Here is a 25,903-nt window from a genome sequence, read left to right on the forward strand (position 1 = left end):
GAGTTATGCCAATGTAACTACAAACAGCTACCAGCAAACATGATCATTTTAAGTGAAAAAATTAGATATAGTATATAAATATATCCATTAGTTAATTTTTGCAGTGTATCTTTACAAGTCTCACACACATTTATATTATTACATATTGAATGATTGACCTATTAAATTTCAACATAAATATATAGTATAGTGATGTCTGTAAATTAATCGCAATTCATCGTTGTAGTTTATGTATTTAACTTTTAATGTGACTGTCGTGCGTATGCAGTGACAATTCTTTAAAAATTACACCATAAATCATACTGCTATATATATATATATATATATATATATATATATATATATACACACACATTGGCATCTCTCCATGCAAACTCTTCAATAATCCTGTCTCTCGTTTAGATTCTCCCTCATACAGATGTCACAGGTGACAGGTGCTCCCGCCCCCAGTGAGGGCGGTGTCCCAGGCGCTCACAGCAACTAAAACTTCAACCGAGAGACGCCCAAAAGCAGCACACTTTGAGCAAGACATCGCGGGAGATCGTCTACAGCCGGCTCACGGTACTCTATTTTAATTACCTTCCTATCTAGCAGAAATTGATGACTTAGCCTCCCTTCTGTCTGTAATGAATGCCAGTCCGTCCAGAAGGCGGCATGTGATTTACTGGACTCGCCGAATTTGAAACTCGGACTTCATAACTGAGCCGTCAGATTCCGTCTTTTGCGGTATCTCTGTTCCTGTGACGCACTGCCATTTGTCCAAACGTTGGTAAATTTAATTGATTGATTTATAAAAAAAAAATAAGCACGTATCTGAGCTGTGTGATTTACGGGTACGGTTTCTGAAAACCATCAACACATTACAGTATTAGTAACAAGTCAACATTTGCATTTATACATAGGAAATAATAAAAGTTACTGAATTAATGGTAAGGCTGAATGTCTGAGATTATCTTTATAAGAGTTTTGATCTGACATGTTTTCATCCGTTTTATTCCTTTGACAACATAAACATGACTAGCCATGTGTCACACTTATGGAGAGTTGTACAGAGCTGGGATGTGACAATATGGCAAGTTTTTTCACCTACTGCATCATTTCCCTTTGACATGTGGTTTCTTTGTAACACAATTTTATTTGAATATTACAAATGCTAATGATTTGGCAATAGGTATTAAACATGTTACACTTGCTTTGTGTATGTAATACAGGTAAATGCAAAATGATAAAAGATGGTATTGCATAAACACAAGTGATATTGGTTATTTAGATTAAATCTGTCAGTTGTAATAATTAAGGTTGATATCTGTAATTGTCTGTGATGCTAGAAGCTAATTCTCTGTGGTTATCTGAATAAATGTATTAAAAGAAATTGGGGGGCAAGTGTTGTGGTTGATCTTATGAGGAAAGCAGACACTAGTATTATATTGAACAGATTTTATTAAGGATCAAAATATACTTTCAGGTGATTTAGTGCAGAAAAAAGTGGAAGTATAGGCTGGAGCCTGTCCTGGCAGCACTGGATTAAAGCCGGAAACCCAGCTGTCCGGATCCATGATGCAGCTGTGCTAACCACTGTGCCACCGTACTGGTCACAGATATCAATTAGTTTATTCATTCATTAAATTTCTGCCCTCATTTATTCCAATACATGGTAGCGGGTTGCTGGGTGGACACAGTATAAGACCAATCCTGGATAAATGGCAGGTCCACCTTATGATATTTGATACAAATATTTAAAATGTTTATATTCCATAGGTGAATTCCCATAGTAGAATAGCACTGTGTGTTAGCTTTTTGTAGTAACCTATCAGTTGAATGTTTTCTGTTTTGGAGTATTGGGTATTCTGAGCATGTATTGGAGTTCTGAATGGCGCTCTCAAAATATGACATATTAAATAATTTTTCATTGCACTAGGTGCAAGGTAGAAACTAGGTTTGGACAGACAGCAAACATGCATGGAGTGGCCCCCTGTGGGCAGATCATGGGCAATGTGAGCTTAGAAAAATCCAATTAAATACCACACTGGCCCAGTTTTGCGACTGATACTGGGGGCACGTAGCTAAGTTCCCCTAGTGGCCCAAAAGGTTAATCATTGGCAATGCAAGTTCATTAAGTCTTCTTTGGGCTAGCGATGATTTGGTGACACAGGCCAATGTCATCACTACCCCATAGTTTCCCACTTTTTAATGATGTCGCAGAGTAAGTTACAAAGTAAATTAGTACTTTTTATCAGTTTTAGATTTTGATTGTAGAAGTATAAATAACAACCTGAATGGCTTCAAAAAGTTTCATGTGTATATTAGCTAAAATTTCACATTTATTTATGTATTATCTTTGCAATGTTTTCATGTTCAGGGTTGGAATAGCACCAAAAAAAAAAGTCTGGACTTGTACCAATAAATGCTAAAGCATTTTGTTTTTTGTAAGAATAAATAGTTTAAAGTCAAATTAGTATTGTGTTTTTTTATTTCTTTACTTATTATTAACATTTGCTGGAGAATGTGAATTTCCCATTGGGATTTATAAAGTATCTATCTATCTATCTATCTATCTATCTATCTATCTATCTATCTATCTATCTATCTATCTATCTATCTATCTATCTATCTATCTATCTATCTATCTATCTATCTATCTATCTATTAATTAATAAATTGTAAATCAAAATAATTACACAATTTAAAAACAATTAAAACAACTAAATACCAAAAAACGTTTCAAGGAAATAACAGTAAGGGGTGGTGCAATGGTGGAACTGCTGCCTCACAGTAAGGACACCAGGGTTTACTTCCCAGGTCCTCCGTGCATGAAGCCCCCATGTCTTCCATGTATCCATGCTGGATTCTTCCAGGTGCTCTTGTTTCCTCTCACAGTCCAAAATCATGCAGGTTAGGTGGACAGATGTGTGTGAGTGTGCTCAACCTGTGATGGGCTGGTGCCCTGACTAGGATTTGTTCTTGCCTGTGCCCATTGCTTGCTGGGATAGGCTTCTTGTGCCCCACAACCCAACCCTGGATAAATTGCTATAGAAAATGGATGAATGGATTAGTAAGGAATGAACTTTTTTCAGGTTTATGACTAAATTTGGTCCCCATTTCTGTTTTTGCACTCTGGTCCAATGTTGCCCTGAAGTAAAAAATCTAAACTGGGCCATTAGCTGCCCACATAGGACCAATATGTTTGTCACACTGGACCTACAATGGTCCAGTGTCAGTTTGTTTACTGGAGCAGATCCTTGCACATTACCACCATCACTCATAGTGGGGCAATTCACTGTCATCAGTCAGCATGTGCCCAGGTTATGGGAAGAAAACAGGGTACCCATACAAAGCCTACATGGACATGAGAATAATGTAAACTCTCCACTTTGTCATTGTTTAGAATGGGATTTGAACCCAGAGTCCTGATCATGTGAAGAAGTAGTCTTAAACCACTGCACTACCACCGTTCCTTGTTCTCAGATATTTAGTAAATTATTGTATGTGGAAAGTTTAAACCTTTTCGGCAAGAATAGAGAAAAGTATTAATGATGAACAGTAAAGGTTTTGAAATAATGTAAATATAAACTTGAACTGGTACAAAAGGCAGAAGAACATTCAGTTAAAATCAGTGTGGAAACAGTTATCCTACCAATAAAATATTTTACCGTCTTCAAACATTTTCCATTCATCCAACATTTACCAAAAAACCTTTATTGATAAGGCTAAAAAGACATTTATTGGAATGAACCCAGATGACCGGGTGTGGTCCAAGCTCATTTCAGTGCACATTCACATTCACACTGGGCAAATTTCAAGTCAGTAGTCAAACTAATGGAAAATCTTTGGACTGAAGGAGAAAGTTAAGATATTTAAAGAAACACAGGGACAATATAAAAACTTCATGGAGAAATGCCCGAGCTAAGAACTGAACTAAGGTTCAAGTACTGTAAGTAAGATAGCAATACTTGCTGCTGCCTTTGTCCTACCTCACAGTGATTCTTGATAATCATCTATTTCCTTGCAACAAGCTGAATGCTTCTTCTCTTTACTTACACAATTTATTTATGGCATAGAAAATAGCATTTCTTACTAATGCCAGTTTTAAATTAATTTTTCAGTTAAGCAACTAAAACTAGATCTCCACCAAAGGCATATTTCATAATTACTTATTGAAGTGCATTTTCTCATTCAGTTTTAATAATTCTTTCATAGATTACCTGGGCAGTGAACATAAATACATTTTCCAGGAAATTTAAACAACAATTATGACATTACAATGGTATTTGCACTTTTTAATTCCTTAGAAAAAAAGAAGAAAAACCAGTTCTGTACTCATTTGTTCTTTTTTAAATGTGTTTTTAACACAAAAATGTGCACATTCATCTCGTTCATGTAAATCACTCATTGTCTGAAATGATACATTAAAATGACAGGGCCACATTCACAGGTTTTTTTCTAGTAAGTGTGTGGAATGAGATTAAGTTATGTCATCATCCCTGTTCTCCAGCATAAAGAGTGTTTTTAATTGGATTTTTCTTCAAATAAAAATAGAAAGTGAGTTTATGAACAAGAAAAGTAATTTCTAATGTTTTTTTCAATGTATGTGGTGCACATCTGAAGTCTTTTGTTACGTCAAGTGCATGTATACAAAGGTGTGAAGGTGAAGACAATGGCTTGTCAGCTGTGTTGTATCTCATAACGCTCTTCTTGTCACATTTATGTTGATTGCCTCGGCAGTTTAACACTTTACTCTGCTTATTTGACTAAATTTCATGCTGCATTTCACATGGTTTACCATTGTCTTACTGCTAAGTGATGGGGATCTACTTCTCGTGAAAGCTTCTAAGCTTTTTCTGTGATTAAGTTACAAACCCAAGTAATTCACCTAATTCCCCAAATCCTCTTGCATTCCTCCCTGCCTTCCCATTCCTTCTAGCTCCTTTTCCAAATTGTCACTAATTTCATCTCCATTTCTGGGTGACTTTACTGTTGGTGTTAGTTCCAGCCTACTGCTTCTGTACTCAATCCCCTCTTACCCACACTCATCAGATCCTTCCTTCCTTTCATAACTTTGGCTATTAAAACAATAATAAATACATCCTTTAATGTTGGCTCTGCGCCAGCTAATTTGAACATTATGTCTGTAACCCCAACATTAAAAAAATCTGATCTTGATGCTGAAATTCTGAACAACTTTTGGCTTATCTCACTTGCCATTTCTTCCTAAGGTTCTTGATTTTTGTCCTGTTTCTCAGTTGCTATTTCTTTCTAAGGTTCTTGAGTGTGTTGTGGCTTTCCAACTCGTTAATTTACTATAACTTCTAATAACCTGATGGAGCCCTTTCAGCCTGGTTTCAGGGCACCAGAAAAACTGTGAAATTGCTCTTCCTCAAGTAACTAATGATTTACTTACTGTAACAGACTATGCAATTAAGTATATTTTTCACTTAGATCTCAGTAGATCACAGCATTTGATTCTGTTAATCACGATATTTTATTGTCCATAATGGAGAACACTTCTGACACTGTCCTGTGGTTTATGTCCTATCAAACTGATAGGCAAGAGTTTGTCACTTTTGGTAACAGTGAGTATGGTTGCTTTCACTTTTTTATGTAGAATTCTCAAAGCCATTGGCATTCAGCAGCATATCTCTTATACACAGATGTGCATTCTAGACAGAACTCCTCTCTTGTCAGCGCATCAGCTTCTTGTAACTTTTGTCTCTCACTCTATTTGTAGCTACTCTGCTCAACATGGCAAATGAGGAAGCAGAAGAGCTGCGGACAGACATGGTAAACAAGCCTGTGCAACTGGAAGAAGAATTTCTCAGGGATTTATATCTTTTCATGAAAAAACGGGACACCCCTATAGAGAGGATCCCTAACCTTGGTTTTAAGCAAAGTAAGCCCCTCCAAGTATACATTTACATTTATATTTACATTTATTTGCTTGGCAGACACTTTTATTCAAAGTGACTTACAGCAGATGTATACTTATGGCATATATACTGTATACACACTGCAAACCAGAGAAACAGATTCTCCATATTCTTGTTAAGAGTGGAGATAATAATAAATTGTTATATAAATCCAATGAAATAGGAGCATTCACATGACAGAAGTTGAGGTATGAGAAAAAAATAACTGCATTGAGGGATTTGAAGAACAAAGGCTGATATGGAATTTTTATTATGAATAACATTAAAAGGTAACATCGTATTGTGTACTGAAGGTTTGTTTATATTCCCAGCTTTTGATTTTTTTTTTTGTACATTCTCTTGAACTAGCATATTAATCCTTCTATAGGGAAGATTCATGGAGTGTCTACAAGAGTTGATGCATTCGCATTCCCAAGTCATGCCATTCTAATGATACTGTTCATTTTTTCAGTGCCAAGTCCTACATTGTACTCTTCCTTTCTGTAAAGTATGGCTCCCAGTTCTTACATTTGTAACAAACAGTTAATTTTACTTATTTCTTGTCATGCAACAACAGCATGTATTCTGGGGTGAAAAAAGGGATGGCACTAAGAACTAAATTCTAGTCATTCACATTGAAAAAATAAAAATATGCACAAGTATGACATAACTTTTAGTTATGGTGGATTTTAAAAATGTTCACAGTTACTTTTTGAATGTGTACTACAAAAATCCCTAACAGACATATAAGACAGAATTACTTATTTTTTAATTTCAGTTTAATATGATCACATTTTCTTTTGGAGAAAATAATTACATTTTTGTTTGGTGCTTTTTTGTGTGGTCTCAGATGGATAATACAAAAATACTCTCTTGTTTAAACATGCAGTTGCATTGAAGTGCACACCAAACAATAATTGTGAGATATGTTATCCTATAATAATACATTTTATTTATTTAGCGCCTTTCCCATGCACAAAGAACTTAATCAAAGAAATGTTCATAAGACTTGTCCCATGAACCACAGTAAGATTTACTTGTCCCCAAGGGTGCACACCCAGTCAAGGCAAAGTCCATGAAGTCTAAAAAATAAATCCAAATCACGACAGTTCGAGTCAGATGCATCCATGAACTATACATACAATAAAAAGTTAAAGAAGGGCAAAAAGTGCAAGTTTAACATGAATTTAATGATAATGTGTTGTTAACAGGGAGGAGTGGCAGCAACATGTGTGCACCTGCATCCCCTACACTTATATGATACATATTAATCCTTAAAATGTCTGATTTTATTTACCTGCTTTCCCAGTCCACCACTACAATCCAAATTTGTATATCTGCAAAAAAAGCAAACATTTAACTTCAATAATGAAGTATCAAAATTCTAAATTTGAGAAAACATTTCTCATTTCTATACTGTTGGGATTGTAGGAGTAGCCTGAATAATTTTAATAAGGTACAAAAATAACTGATTTAAGTTAAAGCATTATTTGTAACACTCACCTCTTGTCTTTTCCTACAGTTGACCTATTCACCATGTTCAAGACAGTACAGAGTTTAGGGGGATACAAGGAGGTAAGAATATCTGGGCTCATGACAGGGAAGCAAAATAAGATTGTATGCAGTGTATGTTTGTCACAAAGCTGAGCTAGTTATCATCCAATAACTTTCTTGACTGTTTTTTTTTTTCCATCTTAAAAACAGCAGGCACCAGTCCTTAGGCACACTTACATAGCAACTGGACCAATTTACACCTATCTGTCTAGTTAACATGCATGTCTTTAGGATATGGAAGGGAAACTGAGAGCCTGGAATTTTTCCTCATATTCATGGAAGCAATTTATAGATTGGCACAGTCAGTTCTTGACCAAGAAGTTGATTCAGGTCATCCTGGGCTAGCACAGTGTCACCCTATTTTCATTTTACTTTAATTGTGGCTCATCAGTACTGTATCTTTCAGTTCACTGTGCCTTAAAAAATTCCTGATGTAGATTAGAAACAGTTATTTAATGTAATGTAAGCACCTTCAAAAACAAAGGCTCAAATTAAATCTATTTGCATATTCTTATTCACTGTTTGTCAAAAGTCTTTGATGACATTTTGTATTATGAAAATGTAACTGATAATTTGCATTGTACAGTTATGGATATGTTTTATATATCATTTTCCTTTTTTTAATTCAGTAAAAATTATGCCAACATGTGGAATCTTTGTGTGAAAGTGTAAAATACTCTCAATGATCCAGTAAATTTAGAACTACAGTATTTAGCAGAAATACTTTGAAGTCATAGTTTTCCATTGGAGGTTTTGCATCATATTTGTGAAAAGGTGACTCATTTCTTTTCACTACAAACTCTCAGTTCATTGGTCTTTGAAAACACTCATTAATGCACCGCTCTCTTAAGGTTCCATCATAGCATTTCGATATGGCTGAGGTCTTCACCTTTGATTTAACCATTCTTGTGGTTGTGATTTTGTGTTTTGTTTTCATGAAACAAAGCTTTGTGCATAGCAACCAGATGATTAATTGAAAAGGACATTGTTCTAGCAGTACAGTATTGTTGTTAAACTAAGTGAGGGGACTTTCTCTTGTCTATCCTTCCACGAAAACAATACTTTTTCAGTCTTTTTCTCATGAAGTAGTAATAAAGTACAACTTTTACCATGTTGACAGATGACTGTTCCTTGCTCTTTTTCAGAACATTATACTGTTTATTCTTTGGGTGAATATATTAGGTTGTTGACTCCAAGTTAGATTGGTAACTGTCTTGAATATTCTTAATTTATAAAGTATTCTCACTGTAGAAGGATGGACTTCAATTTGTTTGGAAATTTCTTTCTGACCCTTTCCAGACATGATGAGAAGTAATAATTCAGGTAATTGCAGACACAGTTTATCCTTGGCATGACATTATCATGCTTCAATGCTCAACCAGAGGTAGGCAAAGTTGATCCTGGAGAGCCACAGTGGCTGCAGGTTTTTGTTCCAACCCAGTTTCTTAATGAGAAGTCAATTATTGCTAATTAAGCATTTATTGCTCAAGTGACATCTTTCTGCTTTATTTTAGTGGTCTCTCTTGTTAAGGTTCTCCACCCTTAATTGCTTATTTCAGTCTTAAACAGCTGCATTCACTGTTTTAATGGCTTTGTATTAGCAATAAGATACAAATGACAACGGATCGTTTATGATTTGAAGCCTAAAACAGATCATTTTCAATCTGTCACATTTTAGTCTTATGTGTTTTATTAAACCAAATAGTGCATGATGAATCCACACAGGTGTATATGGAACAAGTTAGATGGAGAACTGCTGGCTCCGTTGTCATTAATAAGGAGCCGTTAAACAGTCAATGCAGCTCTTTAAGACTGAAATAAGCAATTAAGGGTGGGGAACCTTAACAAACAAGACCACTAAAATGAAGCAGAAAAATGTCACTTGAGCAATAAGTGCTTCATTAGCAATAATTGACTTCTCATTAAGAAACTGGGTTGGAACAAAAACCTGCAGCCACTGCGGCTCTCCGGGATCGACTTTGCCCACCCCTACTCTAGACCAGAGATCCTCAGATTCAGCCCTGACAGGCCATAGTGGATGCAGATTTTTGTTACAACCAATTTGCTTAATTAGATGCCAATTGTCACTTCTGAAGACAACTATTACCCAGGCAACATTTTGGTGCTTCATTTTAATTAACTTGCCTTTTATGGCTCCCTTGATTGCTTTTATTAATCTTAAACAGCTACATTCTATGATTAAATTTCTTTCAATTGCTTTAATAATCTGCTTTGGGCCATATGTCACTCAGAAAGGAAAAATCTACAGTCTAAGGCAAAATGAATGCCATAGAATTAAATTATAAGTTCTGTTATTATTCATGATTGGCTTCTAACTACTGCGGGGGGCTGCCGCCCTGGCCTGGGTTTGTTTCCTGCCTTGCGCCCTGTGTTGGCTGGGATTGGCTCCAGCAGACCCCCGTGACCCTGTAGTTAGGATAAAGCGGGTTGGATGATGGATGGATGGATGGATGGCTTCTAACTAAGAAATTGGGCTGCAACAAAAACCTGCATCCACAGTGAGCCTCCATGGCTGAACCCAAAGAACCCAGTTTTAGACCAAACTACCAAAGGTTTTTCCTTAATATAAGGAAGCACTTCCTGATCACCTGCTAATTGAGTAAACTGTTAATTACCTTCTTACTTAATACAAAACTAGAAAGGGTGTAGTTAATTTTTACACATGGATTCTTTATGATGGCTTATTTTCATTAAATAATGGTAAAGTAAAAAGTGTAATGGGTTATTTGGCATATGATGTTACATTTATTTAAGGACTTTAGTATTGTTAGTTAATTTTTGACATTTAAAATTATAGAACTGAAAAAGGGTGTATTCACTTTTTGTTGCATTAATGTTCATTATATTTCAAATTCAACATTTTTGGTGTACTACATTTTAATTGTGGATAGCCTCAGGCTCGATGTAACCCTTAACTGGATTAAGCAGATTCCAGAATGTTATGTAAGTTTTGCAAGTTGTGTAACCTTAAATGTCAAAGATACATGTAGATGAAAATCACAAATACAATATGTTTCTGAACATAAATAAGTACCTATATTTGATAAAACAGATACTTCTAAATTTAGAGAGGTATGGTGCTTACTATTGAATTATTTTCCAATAGACCACCTCACAGGGCTTGTTTAGTTTGTTTAGTTTGTTTTATTAAGCAACTCTTGCTTATTTGAAATCAACCACTCATTATAAGTATGTACATGTTGAACAGCCCCTGCTTTCTCTTTAGCTTTCAAGTCCCAGAGAGCAAAATTATTGTATTTTATATCCTGATTGGCTTTGCATTATTAGTCAGTCATCTTCCAACCCGCTATATCCGAACACAGGGTCACGGGGGTCTGCTGGAGCCAATCCCAGCCAACACAGGGTGCAAGGCAGGAACCAATCCCAGGCAGGGCACCAACCCACCGTAGGACACACACACACACACACACATACCCACACACCAAGCACACACTAGGGACAATTTAGAATCACCAATGTACCTAACCTGCATGTCTTTGGACGGTGGGAGGAAACCGGAGCACCCGGAGGAAACCCACACAGACACGGGGAGAACATGCAATCTCCACGCAGGGAGGACCCAGGAAGTGAACCCAGGTCTCGAGGCAGCAGCACTACCACTATGCCACCGTGCCACCCTTTGCATTATTAGCTTCATAGTATTTTTTTTTATTTGGGCCGTGTCATTCACTTCTTGATTCAGTGCAGTCTCAATTCTGTCATGGCCTCAAGGTCTACCAATAGTTGTGTTTGCTTATGGCATAGACATACTGTAGAAATTGTGCATTTCTGTTGAGACAGGTGCAGATTAAGTGAATTGCTCACTATCTAATGCGAATTTGGTGAAGGGCATTAAACAATCCACCTTGTGTTCCAAAACTGTAGCCCTGGCAGGATTACTATTAAAACAGGTTTTTCCTCCTCTAAAAATATATAACCAGTCATGAACATGGAATCCACATTTCCTTAGGCTAAGCAAAAGAAACATATGGTGTAATTTCTGGACACACCTGCCACTGAGTAGAGAGTGAAATGTTTATGTGCCATGATACAGTTTTTTGTAATGAATTACACCAGATCAAAACATCTTCAGCATCCTAGAGATGTGTCTCAGTCTGAAACTGAATCTAAGATGTTGTATATGTCAAATTTTTTTTTTACTGTAAAAAACATGTCATATTTTTATTTTCCTCTTGTTCAGGTGACAACCCAGCAACTCTGGAAGCAGGTCTATAACAGGTTGGGAGGGAATCCAAGGAGCACCAGTGCAGCCACTTGCACCCGACGACATTATGAAAAGTGAGCTTTCCTTAACCTTGCTTTCTAAGTGAAATGTATCAGTAAAGACAGACATTTTGGAAGTTCAAAGGAAAAAACTAATATCATAAAATGTAAAATGAAATGTTTAATTTTAACGTAGGTTGTAGGCTGATAAATAACATAGTGGAATGACTGCTACTATTAATACAACAACATATTTATATAGCACATTTCCGTACAATGTACTCAAAGTGCTTTACAAGATGACAAAGAGAAAGTTACAAGAAAAGAAAAACAATTAAAATAAGGAATAATATTAAAGAATAAATAACAGCAAAATAATTTAAGGTCAAATGGCTGGGAGGACAGAAAAAACAAACAAACAAAAAAAAAACTCTAGGTAGGCTGGAGAAAAAAAAACAAAAGAACAAAAGACCTCCCTGTCCCCACATAGATAGATAGATAGATAGATAGATAGATAGATAGATAGATAGATAGATAGATAGATAGATAGATAGATAGATAGATAGATAGATAGATAGATAGATAGATAGATAGATAGATAGATAGATACTTTATTAATCCCAAGGGGAAATTCACATACTCCATCAGCACCATACTGATACAAAAAAAACAATATTAAATTAAAGATTGATAATAATGCAGGTAAAAACAGACAATAACTTTGTATAATGTTAATGTTTACCCCCCCCCCCCCCCCCCCGGGTGGAATTGAAGAGTCGCATATTTTGGGGGAGGAACGATCTATTGGTATTTGGCATTCTACCTAACATAAATGTTCCTAAATCAGTCCTGTTTGTTTTCATACTTCACATGATAGGATTCTGATGAAGTTGGTCTCATGGAGAGCTGAGACATCCACCTTCATTCCATCAACTCTGGGTGCTTTGATCAGATGGTGGTTGCGTAGCTCTAAGAACCAGAAAAGACAGCAGAGAATAATAGAGAGTAGTACAGATTGCGGATCCCTGAAGAATATGACAATTTTATACCCATATAGTCTATTAGGAATATAACTGGAATGTAGCTACAAAAAAAAGCCATATTAAAATAATGGGGTTTTAGCAGTTTTTTAAAATGTTCCACAGTATTATCCTGGCAAATTTCTATAGGTAAAGTATTCCAGATTTTAGGTGCTTAACAGCAAAAGGTCGCTTTGGCTCTTAGAATTTTAAGCAGAACTCCATTCGAAGAGATAAGGTTATGACATGGGGTGTAGGGGGACAGGCATTCCAAAATATAGGATGGAGCAAGATTACTTAAAGCTTTATAAACCATTAGTATTATTTAAAAGTGAATTCTGAATGACACAGGTAACCAATGTAACAATGGTAAAACTAGTCAGATGTGCTCAAATTTTCTCTTTCTAGTTAAGATTCTGGCTGCTGCATTTTGCACTAAATGCAACCAATTTATGTCTTTCTGTTAAGAGTGCATTACAGTAATCAAGTTGACTTAAAACAAAAGCGTTATTTAATTTTTCAGCGTTTCGTAAAGTTATAAGAGGCCTAATTCTGGTATTTTCCTTAAGGGAAAAAAATGCAGTCTTTGTAATATGGTTAATATGTGATTTAATGAGTGGACAGGGCTGCTCTAATTTTTACAGCAGTAAGAAATAAAGCTGTGAGGCAAAAAAACAAAAAATAGAAGCAACAAAGTTTCATGTATTGTTTCAATTTAATACATTAATTATCTGTCATTTGATGGGAGAGGCAAAGACAATCATGGCTAATGGTACAAAGTAGAAACCAAAACAGGTTTGGATGACTGTTCATCACAAAGTGGTACTTAAACAAACTCAAATGGACACAGGGGGAATATGAAAGCTCCATACAGGTGTTTGTTAAAGTGAAAATCAAACATATATGCTTAGGGTTCAAAGGCAGGAGGTTTACCCAAGGTGTTACTGCATAGCCAGGCAGCACATCAATAAAGCAGATTTACATAAAGATTCCTTGCTGTTATCCTCATCATTTTATGAGTATTCATACATTTCTATTCTAAACTTCTCAGGGTCACTTTATTACACTAGCAAACATTGCTTACGTTCTATAATTACTTCATGAGACATCTATTAGGATTGACAAATGCTTATATTCTCATTCCTCTGGGCACTGAAAACTGAGAGACAGGTTAGTCAAAATTCAGTTCTTAATAGAACTTGCAAAATGATTGAGAAGGATACTTCTGGCGCTAATGAACTAAGCCTTCAGGTTTTGAAAGCCAAGGATGGTTTATACACCTTCCCTTTGTTGTAATTATTTGAAACTTTAAGTTGAATAATGTTGCAAGTTAAAATTAGAAGAGTATCAAGGTGCTAAGAGCAAATCACTTGGTCAGAACAAGTAAGTACTATGAAATGATATTGTGTTTAATTAATTTTATTTCTTTTAATGCCACCCTATTGTTTTTATGGGCAACAGCATTTTGCAGTGCTTACACATAGGTGCTTCTGTGTTTACAGTAATGGCACTTGTTGCTGGTAATTTGCGTGCGAATATTTAAAAAAGCCAGGGATGGAGCTCTGGCAAAACCATGACATTTTGCTTTCTTCATTTTTTGAGTTATTTTTTTGTTTTGAAGTTTAAACACTTGATTGTCTTTTGCTGGTATTCTGATATTTCAAAATGTCTCTTGTCTTATTCCTTCTGCTTGTATCATCTCCAGGTCTTTTATATCCAATCTGTTTTCTGTCAAATAGTGCTCATATTTAATCCTATTTGACTATGTTAGAAATGTCTTGATGTTGACTGTGACTCAATGAACCACAATCAAAGTTTAATCAAAGTTTACCTGGCCCAGTCACTGTCAGTGTGGAATTTTTATATTTTCCCATTGTGCATGTGGTTATTCTCCAGAAACACCAGAATTGCAAATGTTAGAATTTGAAATAAAGAGGGTTTACAAAATGAATGACTAAAATAAATATTTGTCTGCGAAAGCAGAGGGCTATTTGGCACCTTATGGAATCAGCATAGATGCTACCAGATATTATAGATGGATTTGACTTGGCAGCTGTTTTGTCTTGGTAGAGTAATATATATTGCTCTACTTTCCCCTATTGTATTATTAATATGTAGCCTTAGAATGCCTAATCTCACAGACTTTCCACTGTTTATGAGGTATTATTGTATATAACTTATCCCCACCTTCCCTTCTATATCTATAACCTTAGGCAATTAGATGTAGTAAAAAGACAAGCAGAAGTTAAGTTACACATAAGATAATGTATTATTGATAATATTCATAAATAATAACAAAATGCAAAGTATATTTGAATATTGGCAACCATACAACCTGATTAAATGATGATATGTAGTTTAGGTGGCACACAGACTTGTAGTTACTTAAATGTCTCTAGTTAAGGCATCATTAGTGCTCAGCTTTCAGCCACATGTCTGTTCAAAATGGCTGCTGAGCTGTGCTCTTCATTGTGTTGTCTTCATCATCACAGGTTAGCAAGAGAGAGATATTTCTTCATCATATGTTGGTTAGTAAGAGAGAGAGTGTGAGGTTAAACAAGTAAATATATAGATTTTCTGTCCAACCACTACAGCCAATAGGGCGTCGTAGTACTTAAAGGCCTCTGAGACAAGCCAATTCCAAGCAGCCATACCTCCGACCAATGGGAGAATACAACATCTTAAAACCTGCCACCCTCAAGACCATATGTCTTTAAGTCTTTCTTGCGGGGGTAGAAATGAATTAAGCAAAGAAACACTAACCAAACCGGTTTAAGGCACATCTTCCCCCAAATCCTGTCGTAAAATTCAAACAGACCCATTCCTAAAGGGGGGTGGGGGTAAACACTAAATTACATTGCTTTGCCCAAATTAGAAATAAAGACATACAAAACATTTATCAAGTTATATGTAAAATCTCACATCACAACAGCAGCTTTTACAGAAATTGAGCATATGAGCCATAATTAGTAAACCAGTGAAAGATATTCAAAATATAGTGAGGTGGCAGACAGGAGTATTAATAAAAGGTAGTACTAGGCCAAGTCATGCAACAAAATGAATACCGTATACACTCGTGGATAAGTTCTCCCGCGGATAAGTCGGGGCTTGATTTTTACCATTTAATTTCTAGTATTTTATAATGTCGGTTATATAAGTCGAATGCGGAAAACTCACGCTATTGGTCCAAGAGTTTATGATATGCTAATGCCCACCTGAGAGAGTAATGCACTGCCTTTTTTTTATGTATTGTGGCCTAAATGACCACATGGTAATACCTGAACTATTCCAAAGTGACATTTGCCCTGTTTATGTTTTTTGTATCTCACACCCTCATAAACGTTTATAGTAAGAGAATCCCTTATGTACGATGGAGCGTTCGATAAGAAAAAAATATTACGCTGGTTTTAAATGAAAAGTTGTTGAAGTGGTGAAAGAAATTGGTAACTGCACTGAATGCAACAAAATTCGATGTGTCTAAGAAACTGGTGCGAGATTGGAGAAGGCAAGAAGATGTAAAATAAAAAAAAAATGAAGTGTCGAATTTTTGAACGGGTGTATAAGTTGGGGTCTGATTTTATGATCGATTTTTATACGTGATTATATATGGTAGTTAGAAACCAGAAAATATTAATAAAAAAAAGAATATAAGGGATTTTGTAACAAAACACTGAGGAAAAGATAAAACTCTGCTTAAATATTCACTTTTTCTTCAGGTAACTGTATGATAATAAAATCTGATAGACAATCTAATTTGAGAGGCAGGGCTATGAATAGCTTGAACCTGAGGGGTAAATCTAAAATGACAAATCAAATTGTTTATTTTATCAAGAGTAGAAAAGTGTGTATGGTTAAAAGTACCACATGACACAAATGTGCTTAAAAGAATTTCAAGTTCATAAGATGCTGCTGCAGATTATATTTTCAAGTAACTAGAACTCTGTATCTCTGTTTGTGTAAAGAAATATTTTCCAACATTTTGTTATATTGCCTCATTTAATACTCTTTTGTTACATAACACAGAGCATCAGCTTTGCCTTTCTTGTTCATAATTCTTAACACTTTTTGTATCTATTTTAGTCTCTTCATATTTGTAACTTATGCCCCATTGCCTGAAAATGTAAAGTTTATGTAAATATCAAATTAATAGTTGTGTGATAGTCCTGGTATACAGTATACATGTTTGGTGTCATGACCATGATTTGCCTAGAGTTTACAAAGTTAATCTTTCCCACACAAACATGACACTAGTTATCCAACTCAGTTGGATCATGAAAAATGGATCTTCATTAATCTTACAACTCTGTTTCATAGTTCTTCTCCCATCTAGTCAGAAGAGTAATCTTCTAACTATTCCATTGTATGGTCCTCTAATGAAGAACATTAAAGAAAACACTTTTTCATAGAACAATGAAGACGTACAGTATGTCACGTTCCATGTTAGGGAGAATTGGTATTGTTTGCTTAATTTCATTAGGATGAATATTGTAAACCATTTTGCTATCATTCATTCATTTTCCTAAATGGATAGTCCAATCCTAGGGTGCAGGAGGTACTTTTTTGGCATTGTTATGAGTGCCTTTACTTAATTTATTTTGGTTTGATCCTCACAAGCAAGTCTGTCTTTCAAAAAACTGTCTAGCGCTACAACATTAACATAATGTTATCATGTATGTACTATATATTCTTTATGAATTGAGTTTGGTTAGCATGGCTGTCTGCCTCCATTTTTTCTAGAAGAAATTCAAACACATTATTGAATCACTTATTGGACAGCACTCATATGCTGATATCGATTTATATAGCAGACTGGCCAAGTTCTATTTAAACATGGAAGATCCTTTCTACTAGTTTGAATCAAACAAAGACTAATGAATGAATTCTGACAAAATGTAGCCTTCCATTATATATGCAATAATGTTTTGCAACTTGCCATCAGAATGTGAATAAGAATTAAACAAAGTAATTGATGTTAAAATAGTGGTGAGAAGGAGAATGCAGAAAAAAAGATTAGCTAGCTCATCAAGGTTTTGTACCATTATCAAACTGAAGTTTTTCCAAAGTTGTATTTTTTATTGTTGTTGTAGAGAGTTTCCATTGGAGGATATCCCATTATGAATCATTTAAGCTTACAATCATTTATTTAAGCTCAGCTAATTAAATACAGTAGAAACTCTCTCATTTCAATTTGTTTCAGCCATCCCTCTTCTAACCCATCCAATACTTCAGTCTTCTTGAACAAACCTTCAAGCCAATATGACTGACAGTCTATTGGATCCCTTTCCAATTTCAAAAACACAGTCTATCTTGTTATTTACATATTTACATTATACAACATATAATCTGACTTTGACATTTACATTTCGGTAACTTTACAGTGAACTGTAAGATGAATGAAGCCCCACCTTAGCTTATTCTCGAAGGAAAAAAAAAATGTTGGCTTTGTTTAGTTGCTGCGATTGAATTGGCATTGTATCCCAGGCACTGTCTGCATGTTTGCAAATTCTCCCTCCTTCCAGATATTTATGCTGGATTAACTGATCCTATGTAAGTGAGTTGGTTTGTGTGCATGTGTGTGTGTGTATGAATGTACCCTTTGATGGACATGCACCCCATCCATGTACCCATCTGGTACCTTAAACCTCATCTGAGTTAAGACTGGTTGTTTAAAGATGTAAAATTTGCAAATATCAGAAAATGTAAATGCATTTACATCTTCTCATCTTGTAGTCTGTTACATCTATATGTATTTAAAAATTTCTAGTACTTTTACATCTGTGCAATGAACTTTTTTTACTGTTGTGTTCTGTTCTTTTTTTCTCTCCATGACTGATTTTCAATTCAATGTGCGTTCTAGAGAATATTCAAAAATTCTATCCAGTCCAAAGCAAACACTGCAACTAACAAGAAAGCTGACTTATTATTTTGGAACAGTTAAGGAAGTTGTTTATTACTAGCATTCATATGAAAAGCTGCATGAATCACCCTGTAATATCAAAATGTCATCTGCACAGATGACTTACTATTCTAAAATAAATATTTGTTTGAGTGACTAGATCACCTATTACTACTTCCCTATGCAGTGAGAAAAGTGGCCATGCAGCATTCCTGCTCATCTTTGATGGATTTAATTTCTAGGTTGATTTTGCCATATGAGCGCCATCTCAGAGGACAAGAGCGTGAAACTTTGCCCCTGCCACTTCCTCAGAAACGCTGGCATGCTGAAGACACTGATAGAAAAGTGGAGACAGAGTGCAAGATGGCAAAATATGACATGCCACTGTACCAGGTGAGTGGCATAACGTTCAAGTAATTATTATCCACTACACACAATGTTCTTTTTCCTTTTTTTTGCTTGTTTGTACTTCTTCATAACATGCTCCTCATTGAAAATGACTAGCACCACTAACATTATCTGCAGAGTGTTATTTATTTATATTTTGTTAATCATTGGGTAGATAAGAATGCCCAGTACCTTCAAAAATGTACACTGACTAATTCCCCAAACTATGAGCATTCATTTATATGGTACATGAAAAGGCTAAAATCCCATTTGATAGGAGAAGTCATCATTGTGCTGACTTTGAACACTGAGAATAATACCATGGAAATGAAAAGTACAAACAAACTGTTGTATGTATTAAATTTAAAAATGATAACGTGAAAGGATAACAAAGGGGAACATAGACAATAAATTTAAACAAAATACCAGTAACTTAATGCTGCCATGCATGGATTTAGGATCAGTTCATACCTGGAGGTGGCTCATCTCTTTGTCAACTCGTAAGAGTCACTTCCTCACCTCCTATCTCTGGCTTTCTCCCTCTTCCTCACTTTCTTTTTAAATTGTCCTGTTCCTCTCAACATTGAATCTTTTTTCTGAATACACTTCCCAACTTGAGACAGCCTTAATCTTAACATAACCTTTGGTCCATTTTTGACTGTATGAACACAGATTAGAACTCTTCCTTGTGCATCCTAGTCACACCTCTGAGCTTTTATAGTCTTTATCAAGTTAGATCTCCCTGACATTTTTGGGCTTCTGGTCTTTAAGCAAAAAGGCCCCTTATTACAGACTAAAGAATTCCGAGTGGCTTTATGATACTCCTTCCAGACCAAAGTTTGAAGATGAAACCTGGTCTCATTTCTCCTTACCTGGGACTATGGGTTTATGACGGTGCGGGTTTGTTTGTGAGCCTCTTGAACCCAACACTGTTGATAACATAACCGGATGAGTGTGGCAGATGAGGACAAAACACACACAAAGCAAGGGGATAGTGAAAAGGTGAACAGTGCTTTTATTAAAATAAAATCTAATCAGTATTCTAAAAGTGCAGTGCTTCAAAATGTTTCATAAATAAATAATCCATAAAAAGTAAAAGGTGCTGGTGGATGTTAAAACAGTTCGATAAATATTTCTTTAAAAACGATGAGGTTAAAAATCTGAGACAGTCCATAAAAATAGAGAGCCCCAATGCTTCCCTTTAAAAACTGGCATCTCCTCCACTTGTCCTATCTGGACCTTGCAGTGCAAGGAGACGCACACCAACAGGTGCAGTCAACTTTCTTATCTGGGCTCTGTTCCCTGCCAACCTTCCTTCAGCATTTGCAGGGCAACCTAATGAGCCTCACACACCTCTCCTGCCACTCACCTTCAGACCATCAATTGGGCCACTCCTACTCCTATGAAAGCACTCGGTAGGGGTGCTCCTTTCACAGTCTCTGGCTGCCATGGCCCTGGCTCACTGCCAACCACCTGTCTCACTCCATAGCTCAGGTGCTCTCGCTCTCGCTCTCCGTCTCTGCCTCTCTTTTCCTTTTCCTTTAAGCCTCCTTTTCTCTTTCTTGGTTACTGGCCAGTCCATTTTACTCTTGACCTCTGATCTGCCTTTTTTTTTTCTCCACCTTTCTCGCATTCACACTTCACTTTTTAAAATGGGGATGTAGCACAGCTGTGGCAATCAGCAACTCCTGAGGACAATTAGGGTTGCAGACGATCTTGAACCTGTGCTCTAAGTGCATGGCCATCCTTTCCTGCATTGCGCATGAGAACCGCTCTCACCACACTACCACACCTCCACACTAAGATGGGAGTGCAGCAATTAGACCTATTTATTTATTAAAACAGACACTTTCCTCAGCCACAGACCCCACTTTACCACAGGGTTGCTCCTACCATGACATATGTTGACCTCATGTTAACTCTTTGTGGCCTCAATGATTCGCTCTCTCTCTCTCTCCTCCCTCTTGGCATAACTTGCTTCAGTTGGATCCCATGTCTTCTTCTATGCTGGGGGAATGTTGCATGTTTCCTTTCAGATCATGTCCTGAATTTGTGGCCTTTGCCTGCTCTGTATACCCAGGCCAAGTACTGACTGATGAAGCCCATTGTACCATACTGGTATGCCAGCCTACATCATTTCTTCCAGTACAGGTGCCAGTGTTCCTCTCTATTGTTATAATAGGACCCTAGCCCTATAATGTGCCACCATTTTTTCATTGACAACACATTTCTCACCTTGTCACCAAACACATGTCAGATATATCAGTATATTTATTATTTCCCTCTATGATACACAAGGCAATGATGCATTTGATTAGAAAGATCTGAAGTGGATTTCTTATATTTTTGGAGAAGTGTGCTGACTAGCAATATCCCTATTTTACAGTGCATCCGGAAAGTATTCACAGCACATCACTTTTTCCACATTTTGTTATGTTACAGCCTTATTCCAAAATGGATTAAATTCATTTTTTTCCTCAGAATTCTACACACAACACTCCATAATGACAATGTGAAAAAAGTTTACTTGAGGTTTTTGCAAATTTATTAAAAATAAAAAAACTGAGAAATCACATGTACATAAGTATTCACAGCCTTTGTTCAATACTTTGTCGATGCACCTTTGGCAGCAATTACAGCCTGAAGTCTTTTTGAATATGATGCCACAAGCTTGGCACACCTATCCTTGGCCAGTTTCGCCCATTCCTCTTTGCAGCACCTTTCAAGCTCCATCAGGTTGGATGGGAAGCATCGGTGCACAGCCATTTTAAGATCTCTCCAGAAATGTTCAATGGGATTCAAGTCTGGGCTCTGGCTGGGCCACTCAAGGACATTCACAGAGTTGTCCTGAAGCCACTCCTTTGATATCTTGGCTGTGTGCTTAGTGTCGTCCTGCTGAAAGATGAACTGTCACCCCAGTCTGAGGTCAAGAGCGCTCTGGAGCAGGTTTTCATCCAGGATGTCTCTGTACATTGCTGCAGTCACCTTTCCCTTTATCCTGACTAGTCTCCCAGTCCCTGCCACTGAAGAACATCCCCACAGCATGATGCTGCCACCACCATGCTTCACTGTAGGGATGGTATTGGCCTGGTGATGAGCGTTGCCTGGTTTCCTGGGGTCTGGAGTTCAATCTTTCTCTCATCAGACCAGAGAATTTTCTTTCTCTTGGTCTGAGAGTCCTTCAGGTGCCTTTTGGCAAACTCCAGGTGGGCTGCCATGTGCCTTTTACTAAGGAGTGGCTTCTGTCTGGCCACTCTACCATACAGGCCTGATTGGTGGATAGCTGCAGTGATGGTTGTCCTTCTGGAAGGTTCTCCTCTCTCCACAGAGGACCTCTACAGCTCTGACAGAGTGACCATCGGGTTCTTCGTCACCTCCCTGACTAAGGCCCTTCTCCCCCGATTGCTCAGTTTAGATGGCCGGCCAGCTCTAGGAAGAGTCCTGGTGATTTTGAACTTCTTCCACTTATGGATGATGGAGGCCACTGTGCTCATTGGGACCTTCAAATCAGCAGAAATTGTTCTGTAACCTTCCCCAAATTTGTGCCTTGAGACAATCCTGTCTCGGAGGTCTACAGACAATTCCTTTGACTTCATGCTTGGTTTGTGCTCTGACATGAACTGTCAACTGTGGGACCTTATATAGACAGGTGTGTGCCTTTCCAAATCATGTCCAATCAACTGAATTTACCACAGGTGGACTCCAATTAAGCTGCAGAAACATCTCAAGGATGATCAGGGGAAACAGGATGCACCTGAGCTCAATTTTGAGCTTCATGGCAAAGGCTGTGAATACTTATGTACATGTGCTTTCTCAATTTTTTTATTTTTAATAAATTTGCAAAAATCTCAAGTAAACTTTTTTCACGTTGTCATTATGGGGTGTTATGTGTAGAATTCTGAGGAAAATAATGAATTGAATCCATTTTGGAATAAGGCTGTAACATAATAAAATGTGGAAAAAGTGATGCGCTGTGAATACTTTCCAGAAGCACTGTATGTTACTCTTTCTAACAAAGCCTGTCTTATTTTACTTTTCAGAAATTACCAGATTTTACTTTGGAGCACTCAGCTCATCCCATCCAGTTTTCACAGTACCACCATAGTAAATCATCTCCATCTGCGTTCCGGACCCCTGCTCCTTTGAATTACCCAGTTAGGACAGTATTTCATCCAATGGTGAGTTCTGGAGATTTGCGCAGGGTGGAGCTGCAAAATCCATTAAAGGAATTCCACTCCTCACAAGAAAAGGTTGAGCCCCTCAATCTTAGCCTGAAAAACAGAACCTCTGGAACTGTGTGCAAAGACGATCAAAAATCTGCTGTAACACCTTCTCCCAACAAAGCCCCTAAGTTTTTAAACAAAGTCTCACCGCTTTATGTGTCTACTAGTCTGAAGAGATCAATAGTCCAGGAATTTGGAAAGACAAGACTTCCCTGCACTTCCCTAAAGGTTTTTGATTTTAGAAGCCTGCCTTCTGCTTCCACTGAAACTGAGCAAGGCTGTAGTCCAAGCAAAAGCATGTCTTTGTATAAGGAGGAGCACAGAAATTACAGTCATGGCAAATCTCACACCTCCTCCTCTGATCCTGTGAATCTATGCAGTCATCCTCCAGCCAAAAATGAGAAAACTTCAAAGGATATAATAGTTCCAGTTCCTGTTCATATCTCACACCACTGGATTGATGAGGTTAAGAAAAAGCCAATCTCCATGTATCCTAATAATAGTGATATTGACCAAGAATCTCTTTATAAACATAGTGGACTGCACTCTGCATCACCAGGAGAAAATGCTAAACAATGGATATTTGCAGATGGTGTACATGCAAAAGATGTAATCAGAAGACTAACTAAAGAGTCATTGACAGAAGAGACTATGTATCCTGTCAGGAATACCATTTTTCCCTCTAGTTTTACTCCAGTTTGCAGGAAGTTTATTCCAGTAAGTTTCAGAAATAACAGTCTGGAAAAGTTTGCACTGGAGACCCCACATTCTAAGGATTGTAGCCAGACTCTCAGAAAATATGAAGCACAGAATGGAACTTGTAGTCAGTTGCCATTACGTAAAACTGTAAACTCACTGTCAGACAAGAGATTCCCAGAACAAAGTCCTGCCTTGGACAATAACATGACAAATCAGGTGTATCCCAGGGACTACCAGAGTGTCAAATATTATATGACATCTGATCCTGCAGTAAGGCCACACACAGACTCTAGATCATCCTTTTATAACAGCCATGATTTACCATGGGGAAGTATTGATCAGTATCATAGATCAGACACAAGCTTTTACAAGTCTGATGCAGGCCGCCGGGCAGTCTAAACCATAGGACAATCTGCCATGTCAGTGCTATCTGCAATAAGGGGACTCTCACAGACATCAGTTGTTCATTTATAGAAGTTTTTAGCAGGGTATCTTCATGTGTTGAACTGGACTGGATTTATTCTGCGTTATATCATAATTGGAGAATTGACATTCTTAGAATGAGACTTTACCATTTACCATTTTAGCAGACAAGCTAAAGATGTGAAGCATATGAATACAAACAAAAGGATACTGAATGAGATACGGATTCCTAGGGTGATTGTCTCATTGTTCTAGCCAATTACCTCACCCAGATAGGAACAGCAGCATATAAACTAACTAGTGTTTGTGTGTGACGTTTTGGACAAAATCTGAAAGTGGAACTGAAGAAATGTTTCATAAGGAGAAGATTCCAAGAACTTTAGGAAATGATGTATAACTATTTTCTAGGTTCCTTGCTATTTGCATACAATATCTTCTGGCCAGCCTTGTCTTATAATAGTCACAATAGTTCAATGGGCAGCATTCCTTTCAACAACGCAGATCACTGGTATCTGTTGCATTCTGCAAATGGAAATTAATTTATCTTGAAGTAGGCAAGAGATGATTCATTTTGTTTGGTGTGCATCAGCACAGCCCCAACTGACTAACTATGAATTCCTTTGACTGAGAATTTGACTGGGATACAGAGTGCACATTGATTTCACATTTGTAGTATTTAAGGGCAGTAGGTATACACAAATATCAAACATACAATATATTCTAAAGCAGACAGTCTTGACTTTGTTTATTTCAAAGCACCTCTAACCTAACCTATGCATACTTTTCTACAAAAAATGTCTTAATGGAGTTTTTGATTTCTGCTACTTTGTTTCCAGCTGGTTGTATCTTTCTGTTGGCTTAATTATCTATTGCTAAAAGCTGATTAAATATATTAGATTGATACTCTGAAACTTCACCATGAGGAGTAGTCAAACGTTTATTTAGATCTTGTATTAGTTCTTTTTTTTGTAGTTAAATGTATATGTGATGTAAATTATTTTGGCATTGTTTTTTTATTTTTTGTAGTTGTTTTATATTTGCAAATCTGAGCCTACCTTTAATGTCTTAATTTTTCTGTTGATGCACTTTGATATGTTAATTAATTTTTCTGTTAGTGTTAGTTCTGTTACATAAGTAATTATTTTAAAAAATATGTAAAGGGTACTATAAATTAATATAGGTATTAATTATTTAACTAATTAATTATTATTTAATGTCTAAGATATCAATCAATAACAATTATGAAATGCTGTAAAAGATAATAATAATAATAATATTTATTTATTGTGCAACACAACTTCTCTTAGACTTACAGTATATGATTAGTTGTGCTAAATTAACTCTGTAAGAGGTTGGTTAGTTGGTCAGTTAAACTGGCACCTTGTGAATCTCAGGGGTTTCCTGGCTGTGTGCTCTGCTGCACTGGATTTTGGAAAGTAAATTTATGGGTGAGGAACTATTTAAAAGACAGTTAATCTTTATTATACTTTGCATCACTTTCTAGCAGATTTTTAAACCCGATGATAATTATAATAAATTAATTTACCTCAAAAA

At 36.6% G+C, this 25,903-nt stretch overlaps 1 protein-coding gene across 1 annotated transcript; it reads left to right on the forward strand.

Moving 5' to 3' along the window:
- Window positions 1-442: 442 nt before the first annotated feature.
- Window positions 443-25,903, forward strand: arid6 (AT-rich interaction domain 6). The gene is made up of 6 exons (XM_028804659.2): window positions 443-561; window positions 5,726-5,887; window positions 7,426-7,478; window positions 11,680-11,777; window positions 18,860-19,010; window positions 23,045-25,903. Exons 2-6 carry the CDS (start codon window positions 5,740-5,742, stop codon window positions 24,323-24,325), a joined length of 1,731 nt encoding a protein of 576 aa, XP_028660492.1. The 5' UTR covers window positions 443-561; window positions 5,726-5,739; the 3' UTR covers window positions 24,326-25,903.

This window comes from Erpetoichthys calabaricus, chromosome 7, assembly GCF_900747795.2.
Source record: "Erpetoichthys calabaricus chromosome 7, fErpCal1.3, whole genome shotgun sequence".
NCBI classification, from domain to species: Eukaryota; Metazoa; Chordata; class Cladistia; order Polypteriformes; family Polypteridae; genus Erpetoichthys; species Erpetoichthys calabaricus.